This window comes from Agelaius tricolor, unplaced genomic scaffold (genome assembly GCF_023055355.1).
Source record: "Agelaius tricolor isolate 1412-34295 unplaced genomic scaffold, bAgeTri1.0.p SCAF_29, whole genome shotgun sequence".
Classification (NCBI taxonomy): Eukaryota; Metazoa; Chordata; class Aves; order Passeriformes; family Icteridae; genus Agelaius; species Agelaius tricolor.
This window is the reverse complement of record NW_027269289.1, coordinates 3066706-3086757: the sequence shown is the minus strand read 5'-3', so window position 1 is coordinate 3086757 and position 20052 is coordinate 3066706. Positions and strand designations below refer to the sequence as shown.

The following is a 20052-nucleotide window of genomic DNA, read 5'->3' as shown; positions in this document are numbered from 1 at the left end:
TCGGGGGGACGCGGCCGGAGAGCCCCGGGAGGGCGGGGACACAACGGGGACACCGGGGGGGAATAGAGCCGGGGGGACACGGGGGGGACATGGGGGGGATATAGCGGGGATACAGCGGGGACACAACGGGGACACGGGGTGCACACAGTGGGGACACAGCGGGGACACAAGGGGAACACAGAGGGGACACGGCGGGGGGCACGGGGGGAGACACAGAGGAGATACACACCGGTGGACACAGAGGGGACACAGGGGGACACACACGGAGGGGACACAGGGGGGATACACACAGCAGGGACACGGGGGGGACACAGGGGAGCATTCCCCCATTGTCTCAGTGAGCTGCTCCTGGGCACATTCCCCAGCTGGCTGCAGCCATCCGGCCCCCTTGGCGCCTTCCCTTGGCTGTATCCATCCCATCTTGGAGCTGATCCTTTGTGCCCTTCCTGCTGTGGACGAGTGTTGGATTAGTCCCTCTTCTGACCCAGAGATGGGGCAACTGAGAGGCATTTTAAAAACTTTTATTCCATTTTCAGTCTCATGTGAAGGGTCAGACAATACCGATGTTATAATCCACACCATCACAATCAGAAGCCAACCATCTCCTAATTACAAAAAACTCTAAGTGTTTCTTGGCCTATCAGCTTGAGCCACGATTTTCTACCAATCCATTTCCCACACTGGAGCAGAGGGAGCGGGGCAGAGGCACAGGCAGTGCACCCCAGCTGTGCCTGTGACACTGGGGTGCAGCTGTGGCTGCTCCCCCAGGGCTGGACAAGCTCCAGAGCTCCCTGGTGCCCAGGCAGGCCGTGGGCAAAGGGAGAGGCAGCTGCTGGGGAGGAGCTGGGCAGGCAGAATCCTCCCAAAGGCCCAGCTGCAGCATTGGCTGAGTTTGAGACAGTGACACAGGGCACAGACTCCAAAATGAGCTACAACCCCTTCAGACTCCAAAATGAGCTACAACCCCTTCAGTCTTAACCACTCCACTTTCACCAATAAGGAGAGATGAACATGAGAATGTAAGTGAAAAATAACAGAAGAGATCCCAATCATCACTACCTAAAAATGCACCCTACAGCCTTGATCCTTGCCATGTTGAGTCAGGAATGTGAATATTTCATTCCTGTAAATGCTGGGCAGTGTCATTCATTGTTTGGCCACATGTTTCTTCCTCTGGTCCCCTGAGCAGGATATTGTCATTATTTTGTCCCCTGAGCAGGATATTGTCATTATTTTGTCCCCTGTGCAGAATATTGTCATTATTTTGTCAATTTGTATTTTCAGGTGTGAAAAGGATTCTCCTGCCTCTTTGGCTAACCTGACATGCACCACCCAAGGGACTTGGGACAAGGGCCTGGAGGGACAGGACCAAGGGAATGACAGGGATGGGATTTTGGGAAGAAATCCACCCTGTGAGGGTGGGCAGGCCTGGCACAGGTATCCCACAGAAGCTTCTCCATTCCTTGAAGTGTTCAGGGCCAGGTTTGATGGAGCTTGGAGCAACTTGGTCCAAGCCTGAGAACAAAATGAGCTTTAGGGTCCTTGTCCTTCCCAGCCCAAACCTTTCTGGCATTCGAGGATTTCTCCGGCACTGAGCCAAAGCACGCGGTGCTCCAGCCAGGGCTTGGCAAAATTTCATTAAACTTAACAACAACCATTCCACAGACTCTTTTCAGGTTTTTTTCCTTAATATGAATAACTTGAAGCCAGAGGAGAAACCTTTCTCCTGTCCTGCTGCACGGAAAACCAGCACGGAGAGGGAGCAGCAGCTGCAGGCATCAGAGATCTGGGAAACTGAGCTTAAGGCCAGATATTCCACTTGGCTGTGAACTAAACCCAGCTTAAAAAACAAAACAAACAAACAAACAAACAAACAAAAACACAAAAAAAACCCAACAAAAAACACCCCCCCAAAAAAACCCACAAAAAAACTCCCCAGCATACATGACAACATTCATCTAAAGCAATTTTCAAATTGATAATAAATTTTAAAAGTTAAAACTGAAATAAAATTATCATTAAAAGCTGCTCATTTCTTGTGATTACTATTTTATTTTTTGAGAGGAAAAAGGATTTTTATTTTCTAATTCCCTTTATTTTTATTTTATAATTTTTAATTGTTTTATTTTAGAAAAGAAAAGATCTTCGGATACATGACTTGACCTTTATGTAATCTTTTTTTATATTTCCTCTCTATAAATTTCCATTGTCATTTCCATGGTTTCAATGATTTTTTCCCTTTCTCCCTCGGTGTCAGCGACCGGCGCAGACCCGCGTGTATAAATGGATGGATGGACGGGGGGGGTCCAAAGGGAATTTTGGGGCTCGGTGAACGGACGGAGCCCCCCCGGGACGAGGGATGACGTCACGGCTCCCTTGAGCACCATCCGCATCCCCCTTCGCGGTGACGTCACCTGGCCTCCCCCGCGCCTGCGCAGTGCGGGCGCAGCACCCCCGGCGCGGAGCGGAGGATGCGGGGCTGCAGGTGGGTGCGGGGCCGGGGGCCCACGGGGGCGGCAGGGGGGCTGGGGGGGGTGCGGGGATGGGGGGGCTCCAAAGGGGCTGGAGAGGGGCTGGGGGGGGGGGGGGGGGGTGCGGGGCCGGGGGGCTCCAAGGGGGCTGCAGGTGGGTGCTGGGTGCGGGCCCCGGGGGGCGGCGAGGGATGCGGGGCTGCCGGTGGGTGCGGGGCTGGGGGGGCGATGAAGGGTGCGGGGTTCAGGGGGAGCGAGGGGCGATGCTGTCCTTACGGGGGGGCGATGCTGTCCTTGCACGGGGGGCGATGCTGTCCTTACGGGGGGCGCGATGCTGTCCTTGCAGGGGGGGCGATGCTGTCCTTGCATGGGGGGCGATGCTGTCCTTACGGGGGGCGCGATGCTGTCCTTGCATGGGGGGCGATGCTGTTCTTGAGGAGGGGGCGATGCTGTCCTTGCATGGGGGGCGATGCTGTTCTTGAGGAGGGGGCGATGCTGTCCTTGCGGGGTTCGCACGGCGGTGCGGGTGTTGCGGGGGTGTTGCGGGGATGCTGCGGGCGGTGCCGGGTTGGGGGCGCACCGCGGGCTGACGCTGCGGGCAGGGCCGGGGAGCGGGGCCGGGGGGGAGCGGGGTGCGCTCGCACACTGCGGGGGCGGCCTGGGGGTCCTGGGGACGCGGGGGGTGCGCCTGGGGGGCGGCGGAGGGAGGGGCGGCGAGCGCAGCGAGGGCGGGTCCGTGTGCGTGCGTTTGTGTGCGTGTGCGCGCAGCGCTCGGCGAGTGTGCGAGGATGTGCGTGTAAGGGCTGAGCGTGTGCGCGAGGGATGTGCGTGTGCAGATGTGTGGGCAAGGGATGTGCGTGTGCAGATGTGTGCGGGAGGGATGTGCGTGTGCGGATGTGTGTGCGAGGATGTGCGTGCGTGCAAGGGCTGAGCGTGTGCGCGAGGGGTGTGCGTGTGCAGATGTGTGTGCGAGGGATGTGCGTCTGCGGGTCCAGATGTGTGCGCGTGTGTGCAAGGGATGTGGGAGTGCAGATGTGTGTGCAAGGGATGTGCATGTGTGTGTCCAGATGTGCATGTGCAAGGCTGTGTGTATGTGCAGATGTGTGTGCACACAGATATGTGTGTGTGCAGATGTGAGCATGTCCAGATGTGCGTGCAGGGCTGTGTCTGTGCAGATGTGTGTGGTGCAGGTGTGTGTGCAGGTGTGTGTGCATGCAGTGTGGTGCAGGTCTGTGTGCAGGTGTGTGTGCAGGTGCGTGTGGGGCCTGGAGCTGGCTGCTGTGGGGTCCCTGGTGCATGTGTGGGATGCACAAGTGCACAGTGTGTGCGAGGGGATGCAGGCATGCACTGGGGTGCACTGTGTGTGTGTGCATGCATGGACATGTGGGGATGCTGAGTGCAAAGACTTGCATGGACAGGGTGTGCATGCCCTGGGGCACATGGGGGTGAATGCGTGTGCAGGCCAGCACAGGGGCACCACTGCAGCACGCATGCACCTGTCTGCAGGCACTGTGCACACATGCACTGCTCTGTGTGTGTGCTCTGCATCTCTCTGTGCATGGCATGCGTGTTCATGGGGAGCACCAGGCCCTGTCGTGTGTCTGTGTGTCTGTGTGTCCGTGTGTCTGTGTGTCCGTGTGTCCGTGTGTCTGTGTGTCTGTGTGTCCGTGTGTCCGTGTGTCCGTGTGTCTGTGTGTCTGTGTCCATGTGTCTGTGTGTCCATGTGTCCATGTGTCTGTGTGTCTGTGTGTCCGTGTGTCTGTGTGTCCGTGTGTCTGTGTGTCCGTGTGTCTGTCTGTCTGTGTGTCCGTGTGTCTGTCTGTCCGTGTGTCTGTCTGTCTGTGTGTCTGTGTGTCTGTGTGTCCGTGTGTCTGCATGTCTGCGTGTCTGTCTGTCTGTGTGTCTGTGTCCGTGTGTCTGTGTGTCCGTGTGTCTGTGTGTCTGTGTGTCCGTGTGTCTGTGTGTCCGTGTGTCTGTGTGTCTGTGTGTCTGTGTGTCCGTGTGTCTGTCTGTCTGTGTGTCTGTCTGTCTGTCTGTCTGTCTGTCCGTGTGTCCGTGTGTCCGTGTGTCCGTGTGTCTGTGTGTGCTGCAGGCGTGTGCAGGGCTGGGCTCCCCTGCAGGTGCACACATGCAGGGTGTGCATGCCCATGTGCAGGGCGTGTGCTGCAGGGCTCAGGGCACCAGTGGGGCACACGTGCATGGGGTGGTGGGACACAAAACCCTTTCAGGGCAGGTTTTCCCCAAAGCTGTGATGTTTGTGCTGCCCTCCCAGGGAGCATGGCCAGGCTGGGCTGTGAGCTGTGCTGACACCTGTACTGGGCTGCTCCTGCCTTACTCCTGAGTTACTGATTGCTTGCTCTGGGGTTACTGCGAGGATATTCTCAGTAATCTCCTGAGGGAGTAGTGAAATGCTGTCAAGGCTCAGCTGAGGTGCTCCCAGGGCTGCTGGGATGCCATGAGTTTACTAGGATGTGGACAGGCTACTCTGCAGACAGCAGTAAGGCACTTGCAGAGTGGCACTAAGCTACTCTCAGGATACTCCGTGGATGCTACTGGGGTGCTGTAAAAGCTCCACTAAGGTACCATCAAGCTGCTACTAAGATACTTCCAGAGTTGATACTGAGGTACTCGTATGAGGGTACCACTGGGGCAGCTCACACAAGGTTCCTCCCAAGACACATTCAGCACAGATACAGGGCAGTAAAATACCTGGAAAACACCACAGTGCCAGCAGCACACTGAGGATAAGAGCTGGATCCCATTACACTACTACTAGGATCCTAACAGCACACTCCTTATCTACTACTGTGATACTATCAGGGCACCAGGGTGCTCTTGGGATGCTCCTGACAGAATCAGGATATTTCTGCCTGTGCTAGTACAACGTCAGGACAATGCTGAGCTGCTACTAGGATACTCTCAGTGTAGCACAAAGGTACTACCAGGATGTTGCTAAGATATTATCAGGGTAACACTCCAAAATATCCCTTGGCTAATTGTAAATGTATTGCTAATGCTAATGAGTATGCTGATGAGGTACTACTGGGACACTACAGGGTCATTGCTAGGATACAACATTGCTACTACTGTGATAGCACCAGGATATTATCACAGAGCTTCTGAGGTGCTCTCAGGACAGGGGTCAGTTTGCAGTGGGATGATGCTCTCAGGATGGGTCAGTTGGCAGCAGGATGCTCTCAGGAGTAAAGTGCAGTTATCTGTAGGATGTCTTAGGATGGGTCAGTTTGCAATAGGATGGTCTCAGGATGGGTCAGTTTGCAGTAGGATGATGCTCTCAGGAGTAAAGTGCAGTTATCTGTAGGATGCTCTCAGGAGTAAAGTGCAGTTATCTGTAGGATGCTCTTAGGATGGGTCAGTTTGCAATAGGATGCTCTCAGGATGGGTCAGTTTGCAGCAGGATGCTCTTAGGAGTAAAGTGCAGTTATCTGCAGGATGCTCTCAGGAGTAAAGTGCAGTTATCTGTAGGATTCTCTGAGGAGTAAAGTGCAGTTATCTGCAGGATGCTCACAGGAGTAAAGTGCAGTTATCTGTAGGATACTCTCAGGATGGGTCAGTTTGCAGAGGGATGCTCTCAGGAGTAAAGTGCAGTTATCTGTAGGATACTCTGAGGAGTAAAGTGCAGTTATCTGTAGGATACTCTCAGGAGTAAAGTGCAGTTATCTGTAGGATGCTCTCAGGAGTAAAGTGCAGTTATCTGTAGGATACTCTCAGGAGTAAAGTGCAGTTATCTGTAGGATACTCTCAGGAGTAAAGTGCAGTTATCTGTAGGATACTTCCCAGATGCTACAAGGGCACTAGGAAAGGTCGTGGTAAGGTAATTCTGGGATGCCATCAGGGCAGCACTCAGGTTTTTGGGGTACTGGCAGCACATTGCTGATACTTTCAGGCCACTTGCTTAGCAGTGACAGTGTCAGATGAAAACCTTTTCTGAGTCACAGATGGGGTAACTGAGAGGTGGCAAAAGCTGATAGGCCAAGAAACGTTTTGTAATTAGGAAATGATTGTAATTATTTGGCTTCTGATTGTGATGGTGTGAATTATAACGTCTGTATTGTCTCACCCCTCACATGAGACTGAAAATGGAATAAAAGTTTTAAAAACACTTCTCAGTTACCCCATCTCTGGGTCAGAAAAGGGATAATCTGACAATATAGTATAAGGATACAACTAAGATACTCCCACTTCAGGGCAATGGGTAGTGGTATCACATTTTTTACAAACTGTCAGGGTAGCACTAACCTGCCTGGACCACTATGAGCACTTTATTGCAACCTGTAAATTACCTCTAGAATGGAGCCACAATAGCAGAATATTCCTTCTGAAGGTAGCGCATCCTGTTGGGATACTACCAGGATACTACAGAGTTACTGTTGGTTGTATAACAGCCCTGACAGCAGGGTTTGGGTGAGCACAGCAGCAGTGAGGGGAACAGGGAACTGGGTGTTGTAACCTGTTAGAAGCCTGGTGAGGGAATGGGGAGCTGGGTGTTATAACCTGAGGGAACAGGCAGCTGGGTGTTGTAAGCTGTTAGTAGCCTGGTGAGGGAATGGGTTACTGGCTGTTGTAAGCTGTTAGTAGCCTGGTGAGATAACAGGTTGCTGGCTGTTGTAAGCTGTTAGTAGCCTGGTGAGATAACAGGTTGCTGGCTGTTGTAAGCTGTTAGTAGCCTGGTGAGGGAACGGGTTGCTGGCTGTTGTAAGCTGTTAGTAGCCTGGTGAGATAACAGGTTGCTGGCTGTTGTAAGCTGTTAGTAGCCTGGTGAGATAACAGGTTACTGGCTGTTGTAAGCTGTTAGTAGCCTGGTGAGATAACAGGTTACTGGCTGTTGTAAGCTGTTAGTAGCCTGGTGAGATAACGGGTTACTGGCTGTTGTAAGCTGTTAGTAGCCTGGTGAGATAACGGGTTGCTGGCTGTTGTAAGCTGTTAGTAGCCTGGTGAGATAACGGGTTGCTGGCTGTTGTAAGCTGTTAGTAGCCTGGTGAGATTACAGGTTGCTGGCTGTTGTAAGCTGTTAGTAGCCTGGTGAGATTACAGGTTGCTGGCTGTTGTAAGCTGTTAGTAGCCTGGTGAGGGAACGGGTTACTGGCTGTTGTAAGCTGTTAGTAGCCTGGTGAGATAACAGGTTACTGGCTGTTGTAAGCTGTTAGTAGCCTGGTGAGATAACGGGTTACTGGCTGTTGTAAGCTGTTAGTAGCCTGGTGAGATAACGGGTTGCTGGCTGTTGTAAGCTGTTAGTAGCCTGGTGAGATAACAGGTTGCTGGCTGTTGTAAGCTGTTAGTAGCCTGGTGAGATAACAGGTTGCTGGCTGTTGTAAGCTGTTAGTAGCCTGGTGAGGGAAAGGGTTGCTGGCTGTTGTAAGCTGTTAGTAGCCCGGTGCTGACGCTGCCCTGTCCCTGCAGCTAAGGCAGCAGCAGCAGCAGCAGCAGCAGCAGCAGCCGCGGGTGTTGCGGGATGGAGGCGCCGCTGGTCAGCCTGGAGGAGGAGTTCGAGGAGGGGCCCGGGGACGATGGGGGGTCCCCGCCGCGCCCCACGGACCCCGCGCTGGCCGAGCTGGAGAGCTTCTCCGCCGAGATGATGAGCTTCAAGTCCATGGAGGACCTGGTGCAGGAGTTTGACGAGAAGCTCACCGTGTGCTTCCGCAACTACGACGCTGCCACCGAGGGCCTGGCGCCCGTGCGGGGCCGGCTGCAGGCGCAGGAGGAGGAGGAGCGCCTGCAGGATGAGGAGTGAGTAAGGGCCCCTGCTCCCGGGGCCTCTTCCCACCCTGAACCCCCCCACAGGGCGGGCTCCCCCCCAGCACTGCAGCGCGGCCGTGCTCCGTGCCATACTCCATGTAGTATCCTGTGAGTAAGGGCTTGCGTGCCACCTTGCAAGGTACAGCCCACGTGCAGCTCGGCCCCTGTCAGCACAGCACAGTCGTGCAGCAGCGTGGAATAGCTGTGTAGTATCTTTTGAGTAACTGTGTAGTATCTTTTGAGTAGCTGTACAGTATCTTTTGAGTAACTGTGTAGTATCTTTCAAGTAGCTGTGTAGCATCCTATAATAGGCCACCCCCGAGCCTGCATGCTGGATAGGATTATCATGGTCATTCAACACTCCCCTTTCCCAGAGCGTGCACACAGCAGGACTGTGTAGCATTTCAGAGTAGTGGTGTAGTATCTTATGAGTAACACCCCCCCACGGCCTGTTGGACCTCCTTGTGCTCTTCTATGAGCCCATCACACGCAAATCAGCACCTGGACTGTGCTGTGGATCATACAGCACCTTGGAGTAGCTGTGTAGGATCCTTGGAGTAGCTGTGTGAGGTCCCTGGAGTAGCAGCCCATGAGGAACAAGAGCAGTGTGTCCCATGCCACGTTGCTGGGGGCCACAGCTCTGTCTGTGCAAGGAAAGCCCCAGGGGTTGAACATAAACCTTGAGTAAGGTGTGAGTAGAGCCCCTCTGTACCATGCTAGGGGATGGCCAAATTCCCTAGGGTGAAATTCCCCCCAGGCTCCCCAGTTATTATTGTGCCTTTTGTGTTAAATCCTACATTAAAAACCTTGTTTTGTTACAAAATGCCATTTTTCCTGCAAACCCTTGGCATTTTCCTCCTGATGATTCACACTATCACATTTCTAGTGGATTTTTTGTCTCTTTAATTGGGATTATTCCAAAATCACTAACCCTCATTCTCCCCAAGCAAAGGGGTTACATTCAACCCAAAAAGCCCCAAATCTGTTGGTTTGTGTTTGGATTTTTTTCCCCCAAACCCACTGAGGCTGCAGTGATTTTTGCAATTGGTCAAATTCGTGGTGTTTCAGAGCAAAATGCAGCTTGGCTGCGCGCCGGGGCTGCCGCGCTGTCGCCGCTTTGTGCCACTTATTGTGTCTTTTTTGGGTCACTTTGGGCAAAACAGGGCTTTTTTTTTCAGTCTTCTTTGAATGAGCCCTGTGTGCAGGCTGGGGGAGGTGCCATGGCCTCACAGGCACTGCATTTCCAGAGTTTTTAACCATTTCTTGCCATAATTAACTCAGAAATCGCTGCTGGTCTTGGCCTGCCCCTGTAGGGTGCTGGTCCTTTAAGAGCAGAGGGAAAAAAAAAAATCAAATTTGGGGGAATAATGACTAATTTGCCATGCTTTGTTAAAAAATAAGTATTTAAGATTTGACATCTGCGTTTTTTGTATGTTGATTTGTGAAATCTGTGATTCCAAGGGGAATTCAGCCCTGGTGAGAAGGGAAATATAATAAATCCCAAAAAGGAGAAGTTTTGGGGCTGGAAAAGGGACAAATGGTTTTGGGGTGATTTTCAGGCACCAATTGGACTGAACCCACCATTTCTGGTGGGAAAATGGGGGAGCTTGCTTCAGATGGGGAGAAAATTTCTGATTTCTTTCTGTGCCTTTCCCCCCGTTTTTGGCCTTTTTCTCAATGTTGCCACTTATCAGCTCTTTTTCCCTTTTTCTGTCTTTCTCCTCCATTTCTTCCCTTTCTCTACTTTCCCTGCCTTTTTCTCCATTTTCCCCTTCATTCTCCCATTTTTCTTACATTTTCTCCTTTCCCCCATTTCCCTTTTCTCCTGAATTTTCCTTTTTCCCTCTTTCAGCCCTTTTCCTCATTTTCCTATTCCCTATTATCTCCTCTTTCCCAATCTTCCCTTTTGTTCCTCTTTCTCCATTACCCACCATTTTTCTTCTTTTCCCTCTTTCTCATTTTTTCTTTCATTTCTTCCCTTTTACCCAAATTTTCCTTCCCCCACTTCTTCCCCTTTGCCCCTTTTTGCCCTTTTTCCATCTTCTTCTTTACCCCTTTTTTCTCTTTTCCCCTCTTTTCCCCCTTTCCTTTTTTTCCCTCTTTCCCCTCTTTTCCTTCTCTGTTTCCTCCTCTTTTGGTCCCTATTTCAGGAAAGCATTTGAGGGTATTTCTAGGTGTTGAAAAGTGACATTTTGGGATCTCTGGGGTATTTCAGTGAGGGAGTTGGGTGGTTGGAACATGACAGGGTGGCATTTTTGGGGGATATTTCAGAAAAGCATTTGGGGACAGTTTGGAATGTTCCAGGGCAGCATTTTGAGGTGTTCTGGGGCCTTTCAGAGAGTCCTGGGGCTTTGGGGCTGCTTTGAGATAATGTTTTGTGCCACTTCAGAGCATCATGGAGATGGTTTTGAGTGGCATCTGGGGACATTGAGAGACATTTTGGGACTTTGCTGTGGCCTTTTGGAGTGTTTTGATAGCAGCATTTCAAAATGACATTTAGGGGGGCATCTCAGGTGCTGGGGCAGCATTTTTGGGTACTTTGGGGTATTTCAGGGCAGGATTTCATGATGCTGTTTTGAGAAGCTTTGGGGTCTTCCAGGATATCATTTGGGGTTTTCTAGGATATCATTTGGGGTGTTTGGGGATGTTTCAGGCATCTCAATGGTGTTTGGGGATTTTTGGAGGTCATTTCAGGAAGTTTCTGGGCTGCATTTTGGGATATTTCTGGGCAGCATTTTGGGATATTTCTGGGCTGCATTTTGGGATATTTCTGGGCTGCATTTTGGGATATTTCTGGGCTGCATTTCAGGATGTTCCTGGGCTGCATTTCGGGATATTTCTGGGCTGCATTTTGTGTTATCTCTGGGCAGCATTTCAGGATGTTCCTGGGCTGCATTTTGGGATATTTCTGGGCACCATTTCAGGATGTTCCTGGGCTGCATTTTGGGATATTTCTGGGTACCATTTCAGGATGTTCCTGGGCTGCATTTCAGGCTGTTTTGCAGCATCTTGGTGTGCCATTTTTGGGCTGTGTCTCTGCGATGTAACACTTTGGGATCAGCACTGACCACCCACCTCCCTGCAGGGTCTGGGATGCTCTGACTGATGGCTTTGCCCCCCGGGGCTCCCCCCGGCCCTGGCAGCTCCCCGGGACCGAGGCCCTCGACGGCACCGACCCCCAGGTACGGCTGTGACATCCCCACAGCGTCCCCTGGCTGTGATTGACAGCTGTCAGTCAGCCCTGAGGCCCAGTCACCATCATGGCACTGCAAACCACCCACAAAGGGTTGTTTTAGCACCTGGTCTGTGCCAGTTTGCCCCCATGCCACGTTGGGGTGGGTGTTTTTGGGGTAGAAAATGGGTTTTCATTTGTAGTGAGTTTGTGCTGTCAATGGCTGCTTTTGGGGTTGTACAAATGTCCCAATATCCATGGAATTGAACCCATTTGGATGTGTTGCTGAAGGGGGAAGAGAAGATAACTTCCTTGGGTTGTTTTCTGCTAAAAGGGTGAAAAAAGATGGTGAAAGGTGGGAAAAAAGAAGATGCCTCCTCACCCAACATCTCCATCCATCCTTTCCCTGGTGCTGTTCCCCTCTGCCATGTCCCCACCTGGTGTCCCCACCCTGTGCATCCATCAGACCTTTCCCATTCAGCCCCACCAGGCCTCATTTCCCCATCCAGCATCCCCTGTGTCTCCACTGAGCGTGTCCAGCCCCACTCTCCATCCAGCACCTCCATCCAGCACACCTGGACTTCTCCCTGTCTTCTTCCTACTCCATGGCTCCATTCCCCCATCTCCATCCAGCATTCCCTGTTCAACATCTGCATCCATCTCCTGCCACACCTCCCCCTCCAGTGCTGGGCATTGTCCCTGCCCAAAGCCCCATCCAACATCCCCACCCAGCGTCTCCATGCAATGCCCTCAATCCAACACGTCCCGTTCGATGTCCCCATGGCACCCCCATGTCCCCCTGAGCCAGGGCTGTGGCTGTGTCCCTGCTGGGGCCATGCCCACACCAGGCTGGGCCTGTGGTGCCACCAAGGCTGCCCAGCCTGTGTCTCCTGCAGCTCGGTGGGAAGGAGGAGGAGGAGGAAGAGGAGGAGGAGCTGACTGAGAGGAGTGAGCAGGACTCTGGGATCAATGAGGAGCCGCTGCTGACAGCTGAGCAGGTACCCATGGGCACCTGGAGCCCTGCATGGCCTCCCAGAGCCAGGCTTGGCCACCTCAGCCCATGACCATGAGCTGAAAGCACAAGGAAAAGGCAAATCCCAACGTCTTGGGGTGGGGCATGCAGGACCTGGAATGTGGATGTAGGCAGAAATGTAGGCAGTGGGGGTGATGAGGGATTTGGGTCCATGTGGGAAGGTGGGCAGTGGGTGCTGCTGTACAAAATGGGGGCATGGGGGGAAGGATGGAAGTGTGGGGGGCAGAGGTGGGGTGCAGGATGCAGGGTACAGATTCAGGATGCAGATCAGGGGTGCAGGATGCACGGTACAGATTCAGGATGCAGATGTGGGGTGCAGGATGCAGGTGCCAGATGTGGGGTGCAGGATGCAGGGTACAGAATTTGACTGCAGCAGCAGGGTGTGGATGCAGGATAGAGAATGCAGGTGCAATTACAGGATGCAGGAGGAGGAGGTGGGTGCAGAGTGCAGATGCAGCCAGATGCAGGATGCAGATGTAGATGTGGATGCAGATCCTCAGAGTCCATGGAATGTGGGATTTGGATGGAGGGGGGAGTGTGGGATGCAGGAGCAGGATGCAAATAGAGGACCCAGGGTAGAGATGGTAAATGCAGGTGCTGATGCAGGATGAAGGGAGCAGAATGCAGATGCAGGATAGAGGGGAGGATGCAGAATGCTGATAAGGATGGAGGATGGAGAGAGCAGGTGGAGGATGCAGGATGCAGGGAGCTGTTGCAGGTGGGGGTGCAGGACAGGAGTGCAGGGAGCAGGTGCAGGAAGGATGCAGGTGTGGGTGCAGGATGTGAGGGGTGCAAGGTGCAGGAGGGATGCAGGTGTGGGTGCAGGATGTGAGGGGTGCAAGGTGCAGGAAGGATGCAGGTGTGGGTGCAGGATGTGAGGGGTGCAAGGTGCAGGAAGGATGCAGGTGTGGGTGCAGGATGTGAGGGGTGCAAGGTGCAGGAGGGATGCAGGTGTGGGTGCAGGATGTGAGGGGTGCAAGGTGCAGGAAGGATGCAGGTGTGGGTGCAGGATGTGAGGGGTGCAAGGTGCAGGAAGGATGCAGGTGTGGGTGCAGGATGTGAGGGGTGCAAGGTGCAGGAAGGATGCAGGTGTGGGTGCAGGATGTGAGGGGTGCAAGGTGCAGGAAGGATGCAGGTGTGGGTGCAGGATGTGAGGGGTGCAAGGTGCAGGACAGTTGCAGGTGTGGGTGCAGGATGTGAGGGGTGCAAGGTGCAGGAAGGATGCAGGGGCACATGGAGGTTGCTGATGCCCCACAGGTCATCGAGGAGCTGGAGGAGCTCATGCAGAGTTCACCTGACCCTGAGGCTGACCCCGAGGGTGAAGAGGAAGAGGAGGAGGAGGAGGAGGAGGATGAGGAGGAAGAAACCAAGGCTGATGCTGAAGGCAAAGGTGGCGGTGGGGGCACGGAGCCCATCCTGCTGCGGGAGCTGCATGCTTTCTCCCCTGCCTTCAACAACAACTGCTCCCACGAAGGTACGGCCAGCAAAGCCCAGGCCAGTCACTTTTTGGGGACAATTCCAACCAAATTGGACAACTGAGTCTCTGCAGGCCTCAGTGCTGGCTTGCTCTGGGACTTGGCCGGAAGGGCTCTTGGCAAAAACTGTGAAGAGCACAGGGATGTGGCTTTTGGTGTGGAAAGGCACGTGGGGTTCACCGGGAGCCTTTGTGTTCTGCATGGGGCGTTCCATGCACGTGAGAATTGTCACTGCTGGCGTGGGCTCTGTCACCAACAGGCCCAGGCACTTCACTCATTGCTCTGCTCTTAACTCACTGTGCAGGTTACCAATCACACCATGTCACTAATTGCACCGTGCATGTCACTAATTGCACCATGCATGTCCATAATCACACTGTACATGTCACCAGTTGCACGATGCATGTCAATAATTGCACCATTCGTGTCAATAATTGCACCATACGTGTCAATAATTGCACCATACGTGTCAATAATTGCACCATACGTGTCAATAATTGCACCATACATGTCACTAATTGCACCGTACATGTCACTAATCACACCCTGCCTGTCACTAATTGCACTGTGAGTATGACTGACTGCACCTTGCATGTCACTAATGGTGCCAGAAGTCCCTTAATTGCTCTGGGCACATCGTTTATGGCTCTGAGCATATCAGTAATTGCACAATGGGTTTATCTCTTGCTGTCTCAGAAAATGCAGAGCCCATCTCGCTGAGCACGAGATGCATTTTAATGGCTGCAGTGTTGTGTTTCACTGACTGCACTGGGGTGTCCCTGACTGCACCAGGCATTTCCTCCTTTCCCCATGCATGGCACTGCCTGCAGCAAGTCCAGAGGAGGCCATGGAGATGGCCCAAAGGCTGCAGCTCCTCTGCTGGGGTGACAGACTGGGAGAAGAGAAGGCTCTGGAGAGAGCTCAGAGCCCTTCCAGGGCCTGAAGGGGCTCCAGGGGAGCTGGAGAGGGACTGGGGACAAGGGATGGAGGGACAGGACACAGGGAATGGCTCCCACTGCCAGAGGGCAGGGATGGATGGGATATTGGGAAGAAACTTCCCTGTGAGGGCAGTGAGACCCTGGCACAAGGTTTGCAGAGCAGCTGGGCTGCCCCAACCCTGGGAGCGTCCAGGGCCAGGTTGGACACTGGGGCTTGGAGCACCCTGGGCTAGTGGAAGGTGTCCGTGGGAGGTGGAACGAGACAGGCTGTGAGTCCGTCCAGCCCCTGTTGGGGATGCCCCGGGACACCAGGGCTCTGTGCCGGGCAGGGCTGGGGTGGATGTTCAGGGTATCCTGGGTCAGCAGCTGGTCTGTGCCTGGGCAGGGCTGGGGCAGCTGTTCAGGGTATCCTGGGTCAGCAGGGCTGGGGCGGCTGTTCAGGATACCCCGGGACACCAGGGCTCTGTGCCAGGCAGGGCTGGGGCGGCTGTTGGGATATCCCGGGACACCAGGGGTCTGTACCCAGGCAGGGCTGGGGTGGATGTTCAGGATATCCCGGGACACCAGGGGTCTGTGCCGGGCAGGGCTGGGGTGGATGTTCAGGGTATCCCGGGACACCAGGGGTCTGTACCGGGCAGGGCTGGGGTGGATGTTGGGATGTCCCGGGACACCAGGGCTCTGTGCCGGGCAGGGCTGGGGCGGCTGTCGGCGCGGGAGCTGCTGGCGGCCGCGGGCCGGGCGGAGGCTGCGAGCCGGGCGCTCTCGGCGGAGCTGGTGGCGCAGCTGGCGCGGCGGGACGAGCTGGCCTTCGAGAAGGAGGTGAAGACGGCGTTCATCGGGGCGCTGCTGGCCGTGCAGGGCGAGCAGCGGGAGCAGCGAGAGGCCGCCCGGCGCCGCCGCAGGGACAAGGGGCTGAGCCTGCAAGGGGCGCGCTCAGAGCGCGGCGGGAACATGCCCCGAAAGGTGGGCACGGACAGGAGGGAGCGACACGGGGGTCAGGGGGGAGCTGGGGGCAAGGGGGGGCAAGGGCATGAGGGATGGATGGGATGGGGTGGGATGGGATGGGATAATGGGATGGGATGGAAGGGGATGGGATAACGGGATGGGATGGGAATAGCGACAGGGTGGGGCAGAGGGACATGGGTCAAGGCAATGGATAGGATGGGATAGGTTGGGATAACGGGATGGGATAATGAGATCCATGGGATGGGATGGGACAATGGCATGGCATGGCATGGCATGGGAATAGCGACAGGATGGGGCAGAGGGGCATGGGACAGGGCATGGGAAGGACACAGGATAGGGACAGGGGCGCTTGGAGCAGGGACACAAAGGGATATTTTGGGATGGGGCTATGGAGCAGGGTGCTGGGATCTGGGCAGGGTGTGGGTGTGGGAGGCAGGGGGTTGTGGGGGATGCTGGTGGCAGGGGAGGTGCCACAAGTGACGTTGCTGCCCTGGGAGGTGACAGGTGACACCTGCTTGTCCCCCCAGCGCTTCAGCATGGAGGGCATCTCCAGCATCCTGCACTCCGGCCTGCGCCAGACCTTTGGCCCTACCACCAACGAGAAGCAGGTGCCCTTTTTGACCCCCCAAAATTGCCCAAATCTGTTTGCTTTCACTCCTCCTCCCTGCTCTCCCCATTCCCCTGCATCCCCCAACCCCCTGTTAAAATCTTTCTTCATTTTACAACCCTGCTCCATCCCCTACACCCTGGTAACCCCTCTTGAAAAAAATTACCTGTTTTCACCCCAAAAAGTCCTCCTGAGGAGGGATGGATTTGGGTGGAGTTTGCAGCAGAACCCAGTTAGTTCAGCACTCCCCAAAATACCTGCAAATTAAATGCAATTGCAGGAATTTTGCAGAAATACTCTATTTTTGTGCACATTTGTCTCAAGACAATGCAAAACCCAGGCAGCTTTGTGCCATCTGGGTGGTTTTTTGGGGTGGCTTTTGTTTTTGCAGTACCTGAACACGGTGATTCCCTATGAGAAGAAAGGCTCACCACCCTCCGTTGAGGACCTGCAGATGCTCACCAACAGTGAGTATTCATTCAAGCTGCTGCTTTGGGTCACCATCACAGGTTTTGGGGACACAAAGGCACCTTTTGCTTTGCTTCAGTGGCTGCAGTTTGGGGGATTTTTTGCATCCTTGCAGCATGGGCAGTTTAAGGTGCTACCACCCAGGTTGCATCATCATTGCAATAAACCCACCTGGTGGGGAAAATCCCTGCTTGCATCACTGCAGCACAGCTGGTTGGCAGCCAGCACCTCCCCCCAGTTTATTCTCCTTATACCAGGTTGGTTTGGGGTAAATCACCCATTCTGCACTGCCACAGGTTGGCTAATGGGGATGGAAATTGGTCCTGTTTGTGTGGGTGTTCCCAGGCCTGCTGCCCCATAAATTGTATGGGGAAATTGTATGGCAACTGTGGGGCTGGTTTGGGGGGGAAAAGGGGCATTTGGGGGCAGCAGAGCCAGGCTCCCAGCCTTGTTCTCCCTCACAGTCCTGTTTGCCATGAAGGAGGGGAATGAGAAGGTGCCCACTCTGCTCACGGATTACATCCTCAAAGGTACCTGCTCCCCCCTGCCCTGCCTGCCCCAGGCACCCCCGTGCCTCCTTCACTCGGCTCCTCTGCAGCTCTGTGCCCCCAGCCCAGATCCCTTCTGCACCCTCCTGCCTCTCCCCTGCATCCTTTGTGCATCCCTTGCCCATCCCTCTTGCAACCTCATTCATCCCCTTTGCATCCCCTGTGCATCCTTGGAGAATCCCAGATAAATCCTGTGCCATTCCTCCTGCATCCCTCCTGCATCTCTGCTGCACCCTGCACACATCCCTCAGGCATTCTTTGTGCAGCTCTCTGTCCTCAGACAGCTGTCTCTGTCTCTGAGGTGCCTGTGCAGCTTCCTGCCCCATCCTGGGGCCCATCTGCTTCATCCACACAGCCTCATCACCCTCTGTGCACCCTCCCTCACCCCCCCACCCCATCAGGCACCCTCCTCTGCCTCCCTTGGGCATCCCCATCCATCTGGGATCTCCTGGGCATCCTTGTGCACCCCTGTGCATCTCCCACACCCTTCTTGTCCATCTCTTGTGCATCCTCCTGAGTCCTCATGTGTCCTTCATCTCCTCCTGTGCACTGCTCTGTGTGTGCATCCCTTTCCTGTTCCTCCTGCATCCCATCTGCAGCCTCCTGCAGCATCTCTGCATCCTCGTGTGCCCAAATGCCTCATTCACACTCGTGCAGCCTTTCTGCTCCTGAACCCTTGTGCACATGGGGCTCACTCCTCTGTCCTTGTGCCCTCCTGGCTGTCCCTGTGTGTGTCCTTGCCCTCCTGGCTGTCCCTGTGCTCACTCCTCTGTCCCTGTGCCCTCCTGGCTGTCCCTGTGCTCACTCCTCTGTCCTTGTGCAACCCCTGGCCACCCCAGTCCATGCAGGTGCAGCCCAGTGCAGCCCTGTGTGTCACTGTGCACCTTTGTGCAGCATTGCATTGTGCATTCTTCTGCATCCTCCTGCATCCTCCTGCATTCCATTGCACCCTCCTGCATCCCTGTGCATGCTCATGGATCACAGAGCATTCTCCTGCATTCCAGTGCACCTTCGTGCATTCCAATGCATCCTCCTGCATCCTTGTGCATCTGCATGCACTCCAATGCATCCCCATGCACATTTGTGCATTCTCCTGCATCTTTGTGCATCCTTGTGCTTGCTCATGGATCATAGCACCTTCTCACGTATCTCTGTGCATCCTCCTGCATCCCTGTGCATCCTCCTGCATTCTAATGCATCCTCCTGGATTCCAATGCATCCTCCTGCATCCTTGTGCATCCCTGTGCATCCTCCTGCATTCCAATGCCCCTCCATGCTTCCCCCCACCCCCCTGTGCATCCTTGTGCATCTTCCTTTATTCCAATGCATCATCCTGCATCCTTGTGCATCCCTGTGCTTGCTCATGCATTCCAGTGCATCATCCTGCATCCTCCTGCATCCCTGTCCACCCTCCTGCATTCCTGTGCATCCCTGTGCATCCTCCTGCATTCCAATGCATCCTCCTGCATCCTTGTGCATCCCTGTGCATCCTCCTGCATTCCAATGCATCCTCCTGCATCCTTGTGCATCCCTGTGCATCCTCCTGCATTCCAATGCACCTCCATGCTTCCCCCCACCCCCCTGTGCATCCCTGTGCTTGCTCATGCATTTCAGTGCATCCTCCTGCATCCCTGTGCATCCTCCTGCATTCCAATGCCTCCTTGTGCATCCCTGTGCATCCTCCTGCATTCCAATGCCTCCTTGTGCATCCCTGTGCATCCTCCTGCATTCCAATGCATCCTCCTGCATCCCTGTGCATTCTCCTGCATCCCTGTGCATCCCTGTGCTCTCTGCTGCCTCTCTGCACCCTCGGTGCCCCTGCAGTGCCCCAGACCCCTCTCTCTCTCTCTCTCTCTCTCTCTCTCTCTCTCTCTCTGCAGTGCTCTGCCCGACCTGACGCGGTGCTGCCCCCACACTCCCACCCCGGCGCCTCCAAACGGGGCCAAACCCCAGGAAAAAGGGACAACGCCCCCGTGGCTGCCCCACCCTGCACTTCCCCCTTTGCACAGCTGGGAATAAAGAATTCCTTCCATTAATTAGGCAGCTGGTGTCCAGTGTCTGTGTCTCCCCTTGCTCCTGGCGGTGCTTTGCAACTTTTTGATAGGAAAATGATGTTTTTAAGCAAAAGAATCCCAACATAGATTTAGCTCATGAATATTTTGGGATCTCTAAAAAACACAAACTTCTGGCAAACGAGCTGCTGGCTGCAGCTGCCACCATCGGAGGGGCAAAATTCAGATTAAATTCCATTCTTGGGGATTTTTCACATTTTTTCACTTTTCTGTGACCCCATTTTCTGCTAAAAATTGTGCAAACATCACCCAGAAAATCAACCCATTATTAAGGAATGGCTCATTAAGGGACAGGGGGGTTTCCATTGTTTAGGGGAGAATTGCTCTGTTTTGGGGTTTGTCACTCATTCTGGGGAAGAGTGCCTAATTTGGGGGTTGTTGCTCATTTTTGGAGAGTGTTGTCCATTTTGGGGCAAATTCAGTCATTTTGAGAGAAGTTACTCATTTCCAGAAGGACCAGTTTGGGACAGCATTCTTTGGGGGCATGTCACTCATTTTGGGGAGAATTTTTGGAGACTACAATTCCTTTTGGGGTGAGCACCCAT

General features: G+C 54.1%; 1 protein-coding gene across 2 annotated transcripts; it reads left to right on the top strand.

Moving 5' to 3' along the window:
* The first annotated feature begins 2329 nt into the window (after window positions 1-2329).
* Window positions 2330-19478, top strand: FEZ1 (fasciculation and elongation protein zeta 1). Of its 2 annotated transcripts, none has more exons than XM_071449632.1 (10): window positions 2330-2485; window positions 7893-8219; window positions 11314-11410; window positions 12297-12398; window positions 13691-13907; window positions 15538-15809; window positions 16340-16420; window positions 16811-16886; window positions 17352-17417; window positions 19316-19478. In XM_071449632.1, the coding sequence occupies exons 2-10, from the start codon at window positions 7945-7947 to the stop codon at window positions 19330-19332; spliced, it is 1203 nt and encodes a 400-aa protein (XP_071305733.1). In that variant the 5' UTR covers window positions 2330-2485; window positions 7893-7944; the 3' UTR covers window positions 19333-19478. The 2 variants fall into 2 exon arrangements, with proteins under 2 accessions (XP_071305733.1, XP_071305732.1); XM_071449631.1 differs by having other exon boundaries at window positions 2388-2485; window positions 7902-8219.
* The last annotated feature ends 574 nt before the right edge of the window (window positions 19479-20052 follow it).